At 39.0% G+C, this 17,551-nt stretch overlaps 1 protein-coding gene across 1 annotated transcript; it reads right to left on the reverse strand.

Annotated features, from left to right (window-relative positions):
- Positions 1–2,795: 2,795 nt before the first annotated feature.
- dpagt1 (dolichyl-phosphate (UDP-N-acetylglucosamine) N-acetylglucosaminephosphotransferase 1 (GlcNAc-1-P transferase)) lies at positions 2,796–15,268 on the reverse strand. The gene is made up of 9 exons (XM_053618521.1): positions 15,113–15,268; positions 12,880–13,000; positions 10,443–10,656; positions 10,137–10,283; positions 8,205–8,289; positions 7,881–8,069; positions 6,924–7,011; positions 6,643–6,798; positions 2,796–4,374 (listed from the first exon to the last, which is right to left on the reverse strand). The coding sequence occupies exons 1-9, from the start codon at positions 15,265–15,267 to the stop codon at positions 4,309–4,311; spliced, it is 1,221 nt and encodes a 406-aa protein (XP_053474496.1). The 5' UTR covers position 15,268; the 3' UTR covers positions 2,796–4,308.
- Between the last annotated feature and the right edge of the window lie 2,283 nt (positions 15,269–17,551).

A 17,551-nucleotide genomic window follows, 5' to 3' on the forward strand; every position in this document is an offset into this window, starting at 1 on the left:
ATGCAAATACACTGTGTCTGTGGTACTGTGTTGCCTTTTGGACAGGATTTACAACCTAATATGACACAATACTCATGTATGAAATGTAATGCCGCGTTCTTTGGCTTGCTGATTGCGATAATTATAGCAATTCACGTCAAAACACTGTGCCCCTTGGCTCAGTTTGGGCTTTTTCCTTGGGTACATGTGATCTGACGCCATCCTGCCAGTAACTATGGACTCCATGTAGCACTGAGCAAGATGGTGGCCAGAGATCTCGCCTCGTTATCACTAGTTGTGCTATGATTGGCCATTCCAGTGTATTTCTATTTCAGTGGCCCTGTGTGTGTGTCTTCCCGTGCTGCGGGGGTTTCCTCCGGGTACTCTGGTTTCCTGGGGCTCCAGGTTCCCTGTGACCCAGTAGAATAACCAGTATAAAAGATGGATGGATGGATAATATTACGTTATTGTGAGGGTAGTGTGTTGACATCCAGTATTGGACTGATTTGTCACCCTTCAGACAGCTGCCAGGTGTTTAAACATCTGCCTACACAAGAAACACCATATAAACCAGTTAGTTAGTCTGCCTAATTAATGTGACATGAAAAACCCATCCATTTTCCATACCACTTATCCTACACAGGGTCACAGGGGAGCCTGGAGCCTATCCCTGGACAGGGTGCCAGCACAGTACAATCACACACTACAGACAATTAGGAAATACCAATCAGCCTACAGCCCATGTCTTTGGACTGAGTACCTGGAGGAAACCTCCGAAGCAAGCTTCATGCACACAGGTCAGTGGTGGGATTCAAACCCCCAACTCCAGAGTGCTAACCACTAAGACATCATGCACCCAGATTAAGAAAACACTCCAGTATAATAAACCCCAAAACTCCTTCAGAAGAAACACTATTGCTGGTCCTGATCAGAACGTTTAGCTTGACAGAAAAAATCCCAGTACATTTAGTACAATGTGGTGTGTAATTCTTAAACGTGCTGTATGCAATCAACTGCCTTTGAATTTTACTCAGAATAACCTCCAAGTTCCTAATCAGTCTGGCAGAGAAACTGCCCTTCTGACCATTATTGAGAAGCTTCATGCGCTAGGTTAGACTCTCCTGTCCATCCTCATGAGTCTTGGAATTCCTGGTACAGCATGGCATTGGTTTGCTTCTTACCTGGAGGTATGCTCATAGAGGGTGACATTGAGGGGATCCACATCTGCTCCATGCAGACACTCCACTGGCGTCCCACAAGGATTAGAGCTGGGTCCTTTTCGGTTGGTGAGGGCAGATGCTGCTGCTTCTGAGTTTTTAACACCACTGTTATGCCATTCAGATTCCCTCAGACACTCTGCAACCTTGGACAGTTCTGGACAACCAACAAACTGTCCTTCTAACTTCACAGCACCAAAGTGACTCAGTCATCCAGGGGGATGTGGGAATTTCTATACATAAAGGCCACTCAGCTGCTTGTTCAGTCTCGTCATTTTAAGGCGACTACAGCAACTCGTCTCTGCGCACTATCCGATCTGTGCAACTGATCCAGAACCTTCCCAAGTTCTCCCATATCACCATTATGTAGTTGTCAGCATCAGATTTAAAACTGATGCTTGCCTAGCAAGCCAAACATGGATAAGTGCCAACCAAACACTTATCATATCCTGCTCTGCACCACACTGTCTCTAGCATGGCTTCTTTGGATCCACCATCTTTCAGGATGAAAGGAAGACATGCATCAATGCTGTTTTCTGTCCTGGCACCCAGGTGGTTGAATGAACTTCCTCTAAATGCCAAAAAGCTGAGTCACTGGCTGTCATCAAACAGAGGCTGAAGACCTACCTCACCACTAAACACTTGAATTAGCACTCTGTTTATCTATTAACTATTTGTTTGTCTCTTTTTTGGTTTCCTTCATCTTGTACTTATCTCCTCCAACAGTGTTTTAGCTCAATGCTACTATTAGTCCCTGGTGTGTGCTGCAACTCAAACTGACTGACAGCACAGAGTAAGTGTAGTCATGGTTTAAATATAACAAACTATTTCTAGAATTGTACCGAACACAGACAAGTGGAGTCATACAAACCGTGAAATGCACCATTGCTGTTATAATAAATATCAGCACTCTTGAAAACCTGCTTGTCCAAACAAATTAGTGGACTGGAACTAGTCGTATAAAAAGAAGAACTAAAGTTATGCTTGCGCACGTAGACCCTGTTACTACAGAGACACTCGTATACATATACAAACATACACAGCAAAATCCCCAGTGTTGAATTAACACCTAGCGTGTTTAATTAACTCATTCAGTTTTCATGTGTGTCCAATTGGACATGAATAAACACTGGAGGTGTTAATTCAACACTGGATTTTACTATGTACACTAATATACAGTGCTCTGCTGTGAATTTTTTTTTTTTTTTTGACTAATGTCAGAATTTAACAGTGCCATGGAATAATAATTAGAACAATTTGATAGAAAACTGATTTTTTTTTTTTTAATATGTAATCAGTACATACATAGGCTATAATGAATATGTGAATTAACAGGCAGCAATAAAGCAATGTAACTAGCAGGAAATGCATATGAAGTGAAATTTGTGTGATATGTATGCGCATATCACATACATTCAATCTCATTTCATTCATTAATAAATCTATCAGGACCGCTGAAGGAACTATTTAAGGAAATATATCTGTAAAATTTGAAATGAATATTATTTAATGTTAATGATTAAAACACAGGGCATTTGTTACTATTATTGTCCTTGGGTAATACACAGCTATGCATGGAATTGAGAGGATAGATTTTATTTCTGACATCTGCTATTTTGGGGTGCTTTGGTCACACTGATTTGTTCCCCCTATGTATGTATGTATGTATGTATGTATGTATGTATGTATGTATGTATGTATGTATATGTTGCACAGACAGCTGGCAAAAATCAACCAACATAAGAAAACACCACATAAACCAGTTAGTATCTCTTCCTAATTAATGTGATGCAATGTAGTTAATAAAATCACAATTTAGTATATTTATAATATGATCTATATTATGATATATTTCAATATCATTAAAAAATCTACATAACTCAAATTTCTACATGACCACCTCCTCAACAGATTACTGATGCTTTATCCTGATCAGAACTTTCAGCTTGACATAACAACTCCCAATACATTTAGTGCAATTCGATGTTTTCTCAAATCGCTGGAATTGAAACCTTGATAACAGACATGTTATGTAAAAACTGGCAATATTTTAATCCAAACTGGGTGCAAAAGTGCGATGTCAGTCATTAAAATGGGGAAATAAAAAAATAATTCATGGGGGGAAATGACCTCACCGTGCAATCCCACCACAAAATAAGCCCTGACCATGAAATATAATCTGTTGATTAAATCCCATGCTCAAAAGTGCCACCATATAAAATAGTAATAAGCACAGTCACATGTTAAAACAAATCTGCAAACAAACTTGTTTTAAAACTCTTTAATTTGAAATCAACCTCTCTATTAGGCGAGTATATAAATCATTTCTGATACATACATCACCCCGTAGCAAACATATGCATGTCCATCGAAGGTTCAGTGTTACTTTATATAAAGAAAAATAGAGATATGCATATAATAGCTTAGTATTCACCATGTTTTACACCAGAAAGAGTAAAGAACATCTTCACTTAACCACCATACCATATTTAGGTTTCTGCTGCTCAGCATTTCATTTACAACACTGGAGCGCAAAGAATCAAAACCCAAAGAATTCAAATTTCAAAACTTCACCATAATGATTCGGTCATAGAAGGTAACTGGTATGAAGGCTTACTTCTACCTTCTTTTTAAAAGTTGCATGTTTGGACAATTCGAGTGCAAAAATAATGAATTTAGTATCCTTCTTCCAGTTAAGCCAAAGAAATTATTGCAGAAATATCAATGTAAAGACTGAGTTATTTGCTTCAGTGACTTAAACTTCACACCCCTTTTCCTTAATCTGATTAGCAATGTTTCTATTGAGTACATTCTTGCAGTGTCCTTTCCCTGAAAGCCAGACGGACTTTTCCCGAAAGCGTTTAGACAGAATTTATTCCACTGTATAACATCAGAACCAAGACACTGATTCTACAATGGACCAGTGAACCTGTAGTAAGAGTAAGTGGATTGTAAACACATCCCTGTGTAAGTGGGAATAGAAGCAGACTTTTAATCCACCATGACTGTTAATGTTTTTTGGTTTGTTTTCTCTTAAAAAAAAACAAAAACAAAAAAAAAACAAGGAAGTAGAAGCTGTTTTCTTGTTCCTATGCAGTCTCTTGGCTTACTGCTAGACATCGTAGAAGAGCCGAACCAAATGATACCGAATTCCAAAAGCAATCACGCTCCCAAAAACCTGTGCGAAAGAGTAAAGTGTGAGACAATTAACCCTTATCAATGGTTAAAATAATAAAGCACAACATATTACACGTAATGTAATAGACAAAGAAAACAATATAGAAAAATAATCAACAATAGGCTGACGTGATACGATACAGCACAAAGCTGTTATTGTTACTGCTTTGAGACAGATTTTTTTCCAATAACAGCACTTCCCCAAGTGTTTTATTCCTCTTAGACCACAATAACTGGGCAACGAAAGAACTACAAGTCATCCATTTATAGTTACACTTGTGAAAAAAGTTAGTCCGTGTTATCACTTGTGTTATACTGCTATAAACAGTTCCCTCACCAGCCTCTCTTTTTCTCTCATAACAACTCTCTTAAGTTAATAAAACAAATAATGCAGCTTGTCAAGTTACTAAGAAACTGGAGAGTGCAAACTCCCCTGCCTTGAAAACTCTCCTGTGTGGAAAACATAACCGACTGTTACGATCACTGACAGTTCAAATCCTTCTAGAAATGTTATATAAAATAAACGTCTCCTAACAGAAACCTTCCCCAAATCAATGCTTTTTTTTTTTTTGCTAAATAGCACATTTTAATTCATTTATTGACCACCATATACAGTCAGGCCCATAAATATTTGGACATTGAGAAAGTGATTGCTATTTTAGCTGTCTACCAGGGTATACAGGAGTCAAAATGAAGTAATCCAAGTGCAGACTTTCAGCTTTAATTAAAAGGTATTTACATCCAAATCAGGTGAACGGTGTAGGAATTCTACCACTCTATATGTGGTCCCCCCTTAGGAAGGGACCAAAAGTAATTGGCTGCCCAGCTGTTTCATGACCAGGTGTGTGTTATTCCCTTATTATTTCACTTACAAGTAAGCAGCTAAAAGGTCTAGAGTTGATTTCAAGTGTATCATTTGCATCCGTTACCGTTAACTCTCAATATGAAGTCTAAAGAGCTTTCACTATCAGTGAAGCAAGTCATCATTAGACTGGAAAATCTAAACAACCCCATCAGAGAGGTGGCAAAACCATTAGGTGTGGCCAAATCAACTATGTGGTACATTCTTAAAAAGAAAGAACGCACTGGTTAGTTCAGGAACACCAAACGGTTGGCGTATCTGTATCAAAGTCAACGATAAAGAGAAGATTTCACCAGAGTAAATACAGAGGGTTTACAACAAAATGTGATCCACTCCTCAGCCTTAAAAACAAGAAGACCAAATTAGAGTTGGCTACAAAAAATGTAAATAAATACATAAAATAAAAAATAAAAAAAAGTCTGTACATTTCTCGAACATCATCCTATAGACAAATGAGACAAATATCGACTTGTACCAGAACGATGGATAGAGAAGAATATGGAGAAAGGAAGGAACTGCTCATGTTCCAAAGCAGACCACGTCATCTGATGGCATGGGTATGTACACATGAGCCAGTGGAACTGGTTCCCTTGTATTTACTGATGATGTGACTGCTGACAAAAGCAGCCAGATGAATTCTGTGCACAGAGCTACAACAGGAGGTCACCAACCCTCTTCCTTGAGATCCACCTTCCTGCAGGTTTCATCTCCAACCAAAATCTAACACACACGTTTTAGTTGATCAAGAACTTCTTAAGGCAATGATTAGATGGTCAGGTGGGCACGACTATGGTTGGAGTTAAAGTCTTCAGGAAGGTAGATCTCCAGGAACAGGGTTGGTGACCACTGGGCTACATGATCGGCTCAGATTCAGCCACATGCTTCAAAGCTCATTGGATCTCACTTCACTGTGTTTTTGTTCAAAAACAACCCAAGACTTTTTAAAGGCAAGGAAGTGGAATGTTCTGCAATGGCCAAGTCAATCACATGACCTAAATCCAACTGAGCATGCATTTCGCTTGCTGAAGACAAAACACCCCAAGAACAAGCAGGAACTGAAGACAACTTCAGTTGGCAAAGCATCAACCACAAACCCAGTATCTGGTGACGTCCATGGGCTCCAGACGTCAGGCAGTCATTACGTGCAAAAGGATTTTCAACCAAGTATTATAAATGATTAAAAATTATAATGTAATTTATGTTGGGGGGGGGGGGGGACATACAAAAAGTGCATTAATTCCTACACTGTTCACCGAATTTGGATGCTAATAGCATTCATTTAAACATCTTCTGACCAATCAGATTCAAGACTTCCAACAGCGCTGTAGTATAACCAACAATAAAGGAGATGAAATGAGAACAACAGCACCCTAAGGTGATACAGAGCCATCGGACTTTCACCCTCACCTGTATTAACAGCATAATGGCTGTGAGGTTTCTCTCATGGGTGGGCCCGAGTATCTTCAGCACTAGATTAATCAGGGTCATGTTGTTGCACTCGATAAACTCATCGTCTCCTTCCTGACCCCTGCGCACATCCAGCAGCCATAATGTTTCTGCCACCTGCAGGACAAGAAAAAAAACTGCATCCTCATTTTTAATTCATTTTATTCACGGGTCAACAAACTGTATGACAACAGAGCTTGGATGCCGAGTTCATATACAGACGATTGTGTACAGTGCCTTACCTTCAGTATGAGCCGTCCTAACCTGCCAAGGTCCTTCTGTTTAAACTTCGAGTAGCTCATCCCGAGTTTTCCGCTGTCCTGCTGCAACCTGCGGCAAATTCGTAAAGCCCTCGTTTTACTGATCAGCTCGAATAAAACAAATTTACATGAAATTAAATTGAAGGAAGAAAGACTGTCCTGCATTCAGCATTAGTGGAATAAACTAGCAAAAAAATATCTACTTGATACAAGTCATGGAAGTGTATCTTGACCAAAATATTTCCTATAAATAAATGCCTCCAACCTCATCTAGTTGTTTAGTAATGTCAAACAGACTTGATGATGTGGCTTAAGACACAGTGTGACGTACTGTAATCTATAAACATGAACAAAACTTCACAGTGTAGCTGAATGCTGGAGCAATATGGGCAGCCATCTTGGACACTATTTTTCCTCAGCGCAGGCCGCTATTATTCTGCACACACGGTAGGAGGAATTGAACCGGAAAGTGGAAAGTATTTAAGATGATTGTGCGGTTACACTTTTAAATGCGGCCCTTAGGAGCTTAACAATGTAATCAGAACCAAAAAGTACATGATTTGAGCATGTACATGTTGCATTTTCAGTTGAATCTGGAGAAACCACTTGAAGCATTCGTTGTGTTGGACTATTTCAATTGCTTTTGGTTGATTTGTTCATTGCAAACAGCAGTGTTTGCCATGGGGGTTTAATCATTTTGATTGTAACTGTATTTATGGAGTACACTTTGGGTAAAAGAAACTTGCGTTATGTGTTAACCTTGTATTAACCTAGTCAGTCCAGTGCAAAACTAAAGACACCAAACATGTCTCTATTAAGAGACATACATTTGATTATGTAGCTTTAATGTGTTTGCTTGACATTTCCTGTAAAAACAGTGATGTTTATTCTTGACGAATTAAGCTTTGCAGCAGCAACGAATAAAAACGACTGCAGTACCTGGGCAGGCGATGTCTGGGACACGGAACTACATGGAAGAGCTGAGGCAAAGAGTAGATAAAGTTTATGACTTGAGGGATGAAGAAGAGCAGCATGGTTTTGCTGAAATGGCCGAGGATCCCAACCACAGCGAATGTCATCCCAGCAAAGTAACAGAACGTGTCCCCTACGAACACAGACGATGGGTACCTAACGGAAAGCAAAAACACAACAACGTTGAATGTAGGAGTAACGAGTAATAGTTGAGCTTCCTCTAATTGTTCTATACCACAATAAAATGTGTGCAGTTGTATGCGATGATGCAGGAAAAGACATCAAACTAACCAGTTGTGGTAGAAGAGAGCCAGCGTGGTGAAAAAGAACGGGATCATGAAGTACAAAGAGAAAACATGGTCATCTCTGTAGTCTCCTGTAATATAAAGTGCATGTTAGTTTTTTTTTTCTGTATAATATGTTTACACGTGGAAGCCATGAACAACAAGAGGAACACATCCTGCTGAGGTTTTATGATAGAACAATATGAAGATTAATAAAAACATATTTTTCAAAGAGTATGTTTTACCCATTGCAGGAGAGATTGCATGTGAAAAGATGGTTACAATTTAAATACTCTTTTACGCTAATACAATTTACCAATCTGTTTATTATTAGGCTGAGATTACATGGAGTATCAATCATCATCAAAAGTCACAAAATGATCTGTTACTTTAGGCAGGATTATGTTTTAGAATGAGCGCAGGTTTGTGCCAGTAACTGTGCGGACTTAAAATAAATAAATAAATAAATAAATAAATATTTAAAAAATGAAGAAATTTTTATTTCCACAGTGTTTACTCACATAGCAATAATTACAACAATAATAATAATAGCACATTCTTATCAAAACTGTAAGTTCAAATAAACCGTAAAGCATACATTTTCAAGTTAACTTGTCTTACCTGTCAGAAAACTAATACTAAATCAAATAAACATTACTGATCACGTTTGTTTAACATTGAAAGGCCATGGGTGCGTCTCAATTAGCTCCCTAGGTCGTGAATCGGTGTACATGAGGTGGGGCACTGGTAAGGACCCTGGCTCGATACACACTGGGACACTGACGACTCAATTTCCGGTGACATGACTACGTACTCGTGTTGTAAAACTTTACCACTGGTGTTTCTCAACAACAGGCAGGACCGATATCTTTCTGACATTATGTATCACATAAATTTGTTGGCTTAATCACATGTGTGTGTGTCTTGGTATTTCAATCAGGATCACACACTAGGTAGTGGATTTAAAAAAAAAAATCATTAAACACTTAAAAGTCATTAGACTCAGACAAACCGTATATAGAACGTCAAATAAAGTTAAAAATTCACTAACGTACTGCAAGTAATCATTTGAGAGCAATAACGACAATAACAAGCTACCTTGTGTCCCCCCGTTTTTTTTTTTAAGCTGAGAGGCTTCAGAAAATATGACATCATTTCCAGTAAGGGAGCATATTGATGCTCCCTGGTTTTTGCGGTGCATTGTGGGATTTTTTACGGAGCGAACGTTTCAGTGCACTGGAAGGATTTTTTCCCCCGTATAATGGCCGACACCCTGATCAGTGTCCTGATTACTGAACTAGGAAGCTGATTGAGATGCACCCGAAGTCTCTTTTACTTTAATTGATTTGAGCATTCCTTGATGAGTGAGGAGATAGGAAGTGCTCAGTGCTCGCCGAACCGAAGTGCTCTAACATGCGACAGTTTCTCTGCAAACTTACTTCACTACTTCAGGCTCGTAAGTACCTTTGTGTGTGCAGCAGCTTCTGCTTATTTTTAATGATCATGCTCCAAATTTTTTTTAAAGGTTGACATAACCTAGGCTAGTTAAGACAATAGGATGCTTTTTGTATAGGTTAGGCATGATATCTATGACAATACGTTCTATTTACCTATAACTAGGTGCTCAATAATCAAATGATTTTCCTCCGTCTCTACTCTCGTACAGTAATTCCCAGTACTTTACTATGATACACTATGGAGAATTATACTATTATTTATGTCGCAATGACACTACAACAGGTTTTCTATGGTATCTTATAGTAACTATGCTCATTATATTCTTGATGATGGCATTGTTATAGTTTTACTTCTCATGTTAATAGCTATATTAGTAATGAAACTAATGACAGACACACCATGGTTAGAACCGTGCTTTATAAACAATACTCATTTTTCTGATGGCTAGTTTGGTTGTTGCAATACAAAGACAGGGACTCACCATTGAGCTCCAGTACATTGAAGATGATGATGGAGCCAGAGATGAAGAGGGCCTGCCCGGACTCGATGCCATTGATCCCGGCCAGGATGTTGATGGCATTCGTGCAGAACACAGCCAGCATTCCCATATATACATAATACAGGATACCTGGTAGGGCAGGGCAAATGCAAATCCTTAATAAACCAGGATAACAAACATCGCTGCACTTTCAGAATATTAAACAGTGTAGACACACAAGACAAGGTGCAGCGGTTCTATGAGTTATACAGTATGATACACACTGAAGACATAGAAGTGTCAGCTAACCCAAGTCGAGGTGCATCCCCAGCAGGACTCGGAACGGTTTGGGAACCACTATGACGGTGTTGCCGAAGTTGGTGAAGTAGACCATGAGGAGAGGCAGTGAGGCCATAGTGGGCAGCAGCAGCTTGTGTCTCCATTGCAGGTTGAGCACATCGTCAGCAAAGCCGAGGAAGATCATGCAGCAGATGGCAAGCAGCGCACCTATCAGCTCCACAAACTTTAAACAATAGAACAATAGGAAAATCAACAATAGAACTGGAACAATGCTTTAGATTCTATGAGAACATTTGGTAAAAAGAGTAGCGATCGACCGATAATCGGTTTTCCCGATACTTAAGCGTTTTTCCATAATCGGTTATTGGTTTTGTAATATTGGCTCCACAGATAAATGGCGCCATCCTGTGGGTGTTTTGAAAATTGCGTGCAGGACCGCGATTGCAGCACTGAATCTGAGGAGAGACCAGTGTGCGCAGGTAAAGTATACTTCCTTTGCTTTAATTAATAAACTTTAATTAACATAACAGCCATTAATGTGTGTAATTAAATGTGTTACATAAATGCTTGATACGTAGTTTAAGCGGGTTGTTGCTAAGAAATCGAGATGTAGTCATGTAAAATCTGTTTACCTCATCAAAGCTTTTATTTAAAAAAAACAAAACAAACTAACTCTTTAATAACAGTGCACTTGAATTTTTTTTTTTTAATGCTCTTTCAGACCCCTCTATTTATTGCTGTATAAATAAGAGTTTTGTTTTGTACGCAAGGAGGAACTGAAATTGACAAAATTGTTATAAATATAACGGTCTGTTCAGTTCAGTGGTGTTGTTATCATTGTCAAAAACAGAAGTAAAACAAGAAATAAATATCGGTTCTGCATATCGGTTATCGGGCACATAAACATGCAAATAATCAGTATCGGTTATAACAAAATCAATATCGGTCGATCTCTAAAAAAAGAGTAATAAAAAAACCAAAGCGATTAAGTGTTCATTAGTTTGGTATCCTCAAATAACACTGTCAACAACTTTAATGTCAAGTCAAACGTATTTGAATACTTTATTTAGTTTCTTATGATTTATTTGATTTGTTGATTCACTGAGATATACAAAACAATCTCGAACTTTTTTCTCCTTTTATAAATGTGGTTCTCAGTGTACTGAAGTTTGTTTGTTTTTTTCCCCAATGTGCCATGTCTTTCAATAAAAATATTTTAAAAATAATAATAATAATCTGATTGGTCAGAAGGTGTTTCTATGACATCAGCTCGGTACAGCAGTCACAGGTTCATATTCACGCTCTGGGTTTAATATGCTATTATTTCAATAAAAACAACTACACGAAAATATTTTTTGAAGCATGGGGAAGTTTTGCGACATGGGAAATTGAGCAGGATGCATTTTTTTTGTCTTATTTACTTCAGGAGAGGGGGGAAAAAAAGAAAGAGAGGCTGGTGACTGATATTGCTGCTATAACATTCTTTATAACAGGAATGAACTTGTTTTGTGGATGTTCCACAACATTAAATGCAACTATTGATAAAAACTGAAAGAATGTGCATGTGTCCATCCATCCATCTTCTATACCACTTTATCCTTTTCAGGATGAAACCTGGAGCCTATGCCAGGGAGCATTGGGCACAAGGCGGGGTACACCCTGGACAGGATGCAAATCCATCGCAGGGCACAATCACATACACACTCACACACCCATTCATACACTATGGACGCTTTGGACATGATGATCAGCCTACCATGCATGTCTTTGGACTGGGGAGGAAACCAGAGGAAACCCCTGCAGCACAGGGAGAACATACAAACTCCGAGCACACACCACGGTGGGAATCAAACCCCCGACCCTGGAGGTGTGAGGCAAACGTGCTAACCTCCAAGCCACCGTGCGTCCACGTGCATGTGTTATAGAAAATAATCAACAATATTACTGATAATAGTGACTCCTAATCGTTTCGAATCACATAACACCACCCCATCTTGTTTTATTCATTTCTTATTCATGAGCAAACTAAGTAATACAGAATTGTAATTAAATAAGGAAAGTTAAATGTTTGTGGTCGATGCGTACCTGGGAGGATGTAAATCAATCATCTGTAATATTAATATAACGAGTGACACAGAATTATCTAGTGTGCGTGTTAATGACGAGATGACATCAGTGACGACAATTATTTGTAAAACAGTTCAATAACATTAAAAAAAAGTGGCACTAGAATAAATATAGCCTAAAATACAAATTGTACAATACCTATATCTATCTATTAAGGTAAACAGTTTAAGGACAACCCGGCTCTTTGTAACAGAATGTTTGCAGTTAAACATATTGTGCTTAAGCGTATGAATTCAGAAAAGAAGAAATGAGAAACTTTTTTTTTTCTTTTTATTAAATAAACAAAGTGGTTTCCAATTTGTTTTTTTCCTGCTCTCACCTCATTATGAGGGAAACGCTGACACTGCTCTCCCACAAAGCAGCTGAGGAAAGGCACGGGGATGAAGAGGAAAAGGATGATGAGGAAAACCGTGCCACTGATCACGCCTTGAGATTCGGGCCTGAAAGCACAGAAAACTGGGTTTAAAAAGGGTTTACAAGGATGCAGTACGTTTATCAAGGAGGAGGCAGTGATGCACCTGATATATTCAGGGTTAGTTTTGGTGATGTCTTTTCGCACATACAAGGAATTGGTTGTTGCTGTTGAACACAATGTATACATATGTACAGTCGGGTCCATAAGTATTTGGACAGTGACACAATTTTTGTAATTGTTCCATATACAGCTCCAGAATGGATATGAAATGAAGTAACCAAGATGTGATTGAAATGTAGACTTTCAGCTTTAATGAAAAAATATTGCATTAACTGTTTAGAAATTATAGACTTTTTTTTACATTTTCCATTTTTGGTGATTTTGGCCTTTTGGTGTTGCTGAGCTCGCCAGTGCATTCCTTCTTTTTAAGAATGTACCAAGTTGTTGATTTGGCCACTCTTAAAGTTTCTCCTCTCTCTCTGATAGGTCTGTTTAGTTTTTTCAGGCTAATGATGGCCCCCTTCAGTTGCATTGACACCACTTTGGACCGCATATTGAGAGTTCCCATGAACAGGTACCATCAACTTCAGACCTTTTACCTCCTTAATTGGTCATGAAATAACGAGGAAACTGCTTATCAGTCAGTTGTCCAATGACTTTTGACCCTGTGAAAACTGAGGAACTCTGTAAAAAACAAAAAAAATGGCTGTAATACCTAAACGGTTAATGCAATATTTTGTTAAACCCCTTGAATAAAGCTGAAAGTCTCCACTTCAGTCGCATCTTGATTGCTTCAACTCAAATGCATCGTGGTGTTGTACAGAGGCAAAATTATGCAAATTGTGTCACTGTCCAAATACATATGGACCTGACTGTAAACATTACAACAAGAGATGGACATTGACATTGTGTTTTAGAGGACACACTTCAACATCTTTAAATAGCATGACATTAGGTGGTTTTTTTACGATAACATTCTAACACAATTTTGATTCGGAAATAGTCCATAAACAGCTTTACAGGAATCCAGATGATTCAGATTTAGATATCTAACATCCAAACCAAATGTGACGGTGGCAAGGGAAGAATTACCCTTGGAACATATACATGTATCGCCTCGCTTGCTTCACATTCCACAGCGCACTAGGTAGGGGAGAGCATGACACGCCAGGCAAGTCATAGCAAAGATTACTAGTATAATTACAACCAGGTATAGTTTCGCTAAGGTCGTGCCCACCACGGACTGCAGACGTCAGATGTAACAGAGAGACAGCTGATATGACTCGTTAAAAGCATTAGCTAACGTGGCTGATGAATTATTCAACGGAAACGAGGTCCAGTGGTGCGTCCCGAGGTGATGACACACCCAACACGTATCACTGTGTATGTCAGAGAGATTTCGAGCTATTTCCGATGTGAAAGAACACGCCAAATTACCACCTCACTGCTGCGTTGGGGTGAACGCGCCGGCACGAAACCACGAATGCACTAATCACCGAGGCAAGAACTGGGATTCCTTCTAGTTGGGGCAGTGGTGGCTTGATGGTTAAGACTCTGGGTTACTGATCAGAAGGTCAGGGTTCAAGCCCCAGCACTGCCAAGCTGCCACATTTGGGCCCTTGAGCAAGGCTCTTAACCCTCTCTGCTCCAGGGGTGCTGTATCATGGATGACCCTGCACTCTGACCCCAGCTTCCTGACATACTGGGGTATGCAAAGAAAAGAATTTCACTGTCCAGTAGTGTATATGTGATCATTAAACACTTATTATCATTATGGGCTATATGTCAACTACTTTGTGTGACGACAGCTACATTCAGGACTGTGTCCGAACAGTCGACAGAGCCAGTGTCTAGACAGCTTCGGCTCGGCAGTTCGATCCTAAACTCCACTAAACTCCACCGTGGAGTGTTTCTCATGTTCTTCAATGTGGGTTTCCTTCTAGTTCTCAGGTTTCCTTCCACCTCCCAAAAACATGGTAGTAGCTGGTAACCGGTAACTCTAAGGTGTGAGTAAGTGTGTGTGTGTGTGTGTGTGTCTTCCTGTCTCATGCCCAGTGCTCCCAGGACAGGCTGTGGATCCACCATGACCCCAGTCAAGATAAAAGCAGTTACTGGATCAAAAGTAATATCGACTCACACTTCCTTTTTTGTGGTTTTGTTCAGATCCTTGCCATACAGCCTGGCAGCTATGAAGTGCTCCTTGAAGGCTGGGATGAGCTTGAGTGTTGCCACGCAGCCCAGAACAGACATGCAGCAGCTGATGATGAGGGGAAGGACAGGGACTGGAGACATTTCTGGAAACTCTTATTTACAGTAATGAACCTATGACGGATGGACAGATTTGAACGCTTCCCTGTGATACAATCAGCTCTGTCTATCACTACACGCATCCAGACTCAAGACATTCATGCTTCTCTCCGTTATCTTATTATTACTGCAGCTCTTATTTGTTCACACGACTCTTCTTTCATGTTGTTTCGCAAGTTCTAAGTGCAGGACACACCACACATCTGACCAATGAATGACAGCTCGAGCTAATTTAGCTAGCTAGCTAAACCTCAGCCCTTATCCTACAGCCCTAGCATTCTTTTTTTTTTTTTTTTTACAACAAAAACAAACAAAACAAAAAAAAAACAACAAAACAGCAAACCGTTCTAAACTTTTGCGATAAACATACTTAAAATCATTTCGAAACCGAGAAGCGGCTAAACCTGACAGACAATGTCAATGTTTCCAGCCGAGCCGCGACACAACCCGAAAACTACACGTCTACTTCCGTCAACAAGAGCGCTGCCCAGTAGAGCTGGCTGAGTCTCAAATGAGTACCCTACTCCCTACATGCGCACTACACAGGCCATACAATAATATACATTTTACATCCTAGATAGTACACTGTATAGACAATAGAGCGCATTTTAGTATTCCTCCATTCCCAGTGGTTTAACTTGAACCAATTTCTTGACACTGCTGCCTAAATGAGACGGGGAAAATAACAAACTGTTCTACATATTATGATTTGAGATGTACATTTATTTCATACAGGGACATTATTGAAAATATTTATTATATGTATAACATTTATTATTTTTTTATTTTTAATATTCTCTGTCGGACTTTTTAAGCTGAACTCACAACCGGAAGTCGAACAGCTAGGTGATTTGAGGTGCACACAACTACCGTAAACGTTCAATAAGGTTCACAAATACTTTCACTGTCACTCTTATTGAAGATTGTGGAATATTGTCTATTTCCGGTTTTCGTGACATGTTAATAATACGATGTTTATAATGCTGTTTGAACGGTTTGCGTATTTTCGTACAACAGCACCAAGTTAATGAAATAAAATGAGAATCTAAGTCACTTTATGTAGCCAAGCACGTGTGCATGTAAGAGGAAAGGCTTGGTACAAAGGTGTAGACATGCAGGAACAACAGTCCTGTAAACAGTTAAAAAGCAGAGTACACACACACAGGTAGAAAACCAAACTTACCTACAATTCATTCAGTGATCTGTTTTACCCTGGGTACACCACTGGGACACCATGGAACGGTACACCTTGAATTTATGCCAGGAATACTGGGTGCAAGGCTAAAATAATGGAGGGGACACAAGTCCATTGTAGGCTACTGTATATTCCTTTTGCAAAAAAAATTTTTTTTTAAAGTTTTTGATTGCCTTAAAGTCGTTTTGCATTGTACGGGTTGTATACCAGCAAGTATGGCATACTTTTAAGAGCATTTGAGTTTTACTACTAAGCTCTAACAATATTTCAGGTTGTAATTCAAATTACCAGTTTATATTAATGGGCTTCTTCTAATACCTTATCGTTTCTATAGTAACAACTCATCCACAAATCGCAGCATTATAAGAATAGTAAAAACACTTCGGGATGTGTGGTTACTGGCAAATAATCCACCTCTTGTTGGTACCTGCTTTCCATCTACACATTACACCACCCCAGCACTGATATTCCTGATACACTGATATATTCCTATTACAGTGCTCCCTGTTATATTGTGTTATCTTCCTTACATATCAAAAGCAATTTATTGATTTTTATTGTAACTCACATCACACACTATTCTTTAGGTAGAAATTTAAATACCTTAAAAACTCCACAATTTGTATGATTTTAGAGTTGGTAATTTTTTTTTTTAAAAAAGAGCTTGAGAAAAGGCTCGCTTGGAAAAGACTTACATACAGATTTAGGAGTTAACCTAGTATGTGTTTACATATATGTAAGACCTGACCATATCCAATACCGACTTTCCACAGGCAGCATCTTCTGTTGTTTCCACTGCAGTTATTGTGCTCTGTAGCCACTTTGTATTTTGCCTTAATACATTTTAATTTTGCATTGGCATTGGAGCCAGGACAGATTTTGTCTGAGAAATGTGCTCACAGGAAGCCTATAGCTACCTGTGAGCACATCTATAGCTACCCTATAAGGTTTTTGAGGAGAATATTTATTTTATCTGGACTCTACTGACTACCCTCCATAATTCACATGCATCGTCTTATGATGAATTTCGGCCTTGCCTATTGTTGCATTACAAAATTAACAGGAAAATCAGAT

The sequence above is a fragment of the Ictalurus furcatus genome, chromosome 28 (assembly GCF_023375685.1).
Source record: "Ictalurus furcatus strain D&B chromosome 28, Billie_1.0, whole genome shotgun sequence".
NCBI lineage: Eukaryota > Metazoa > Chordata > Actinopteri > Siluriformes > Ictaluridae > Ictalurus > Ictalurus furcatus.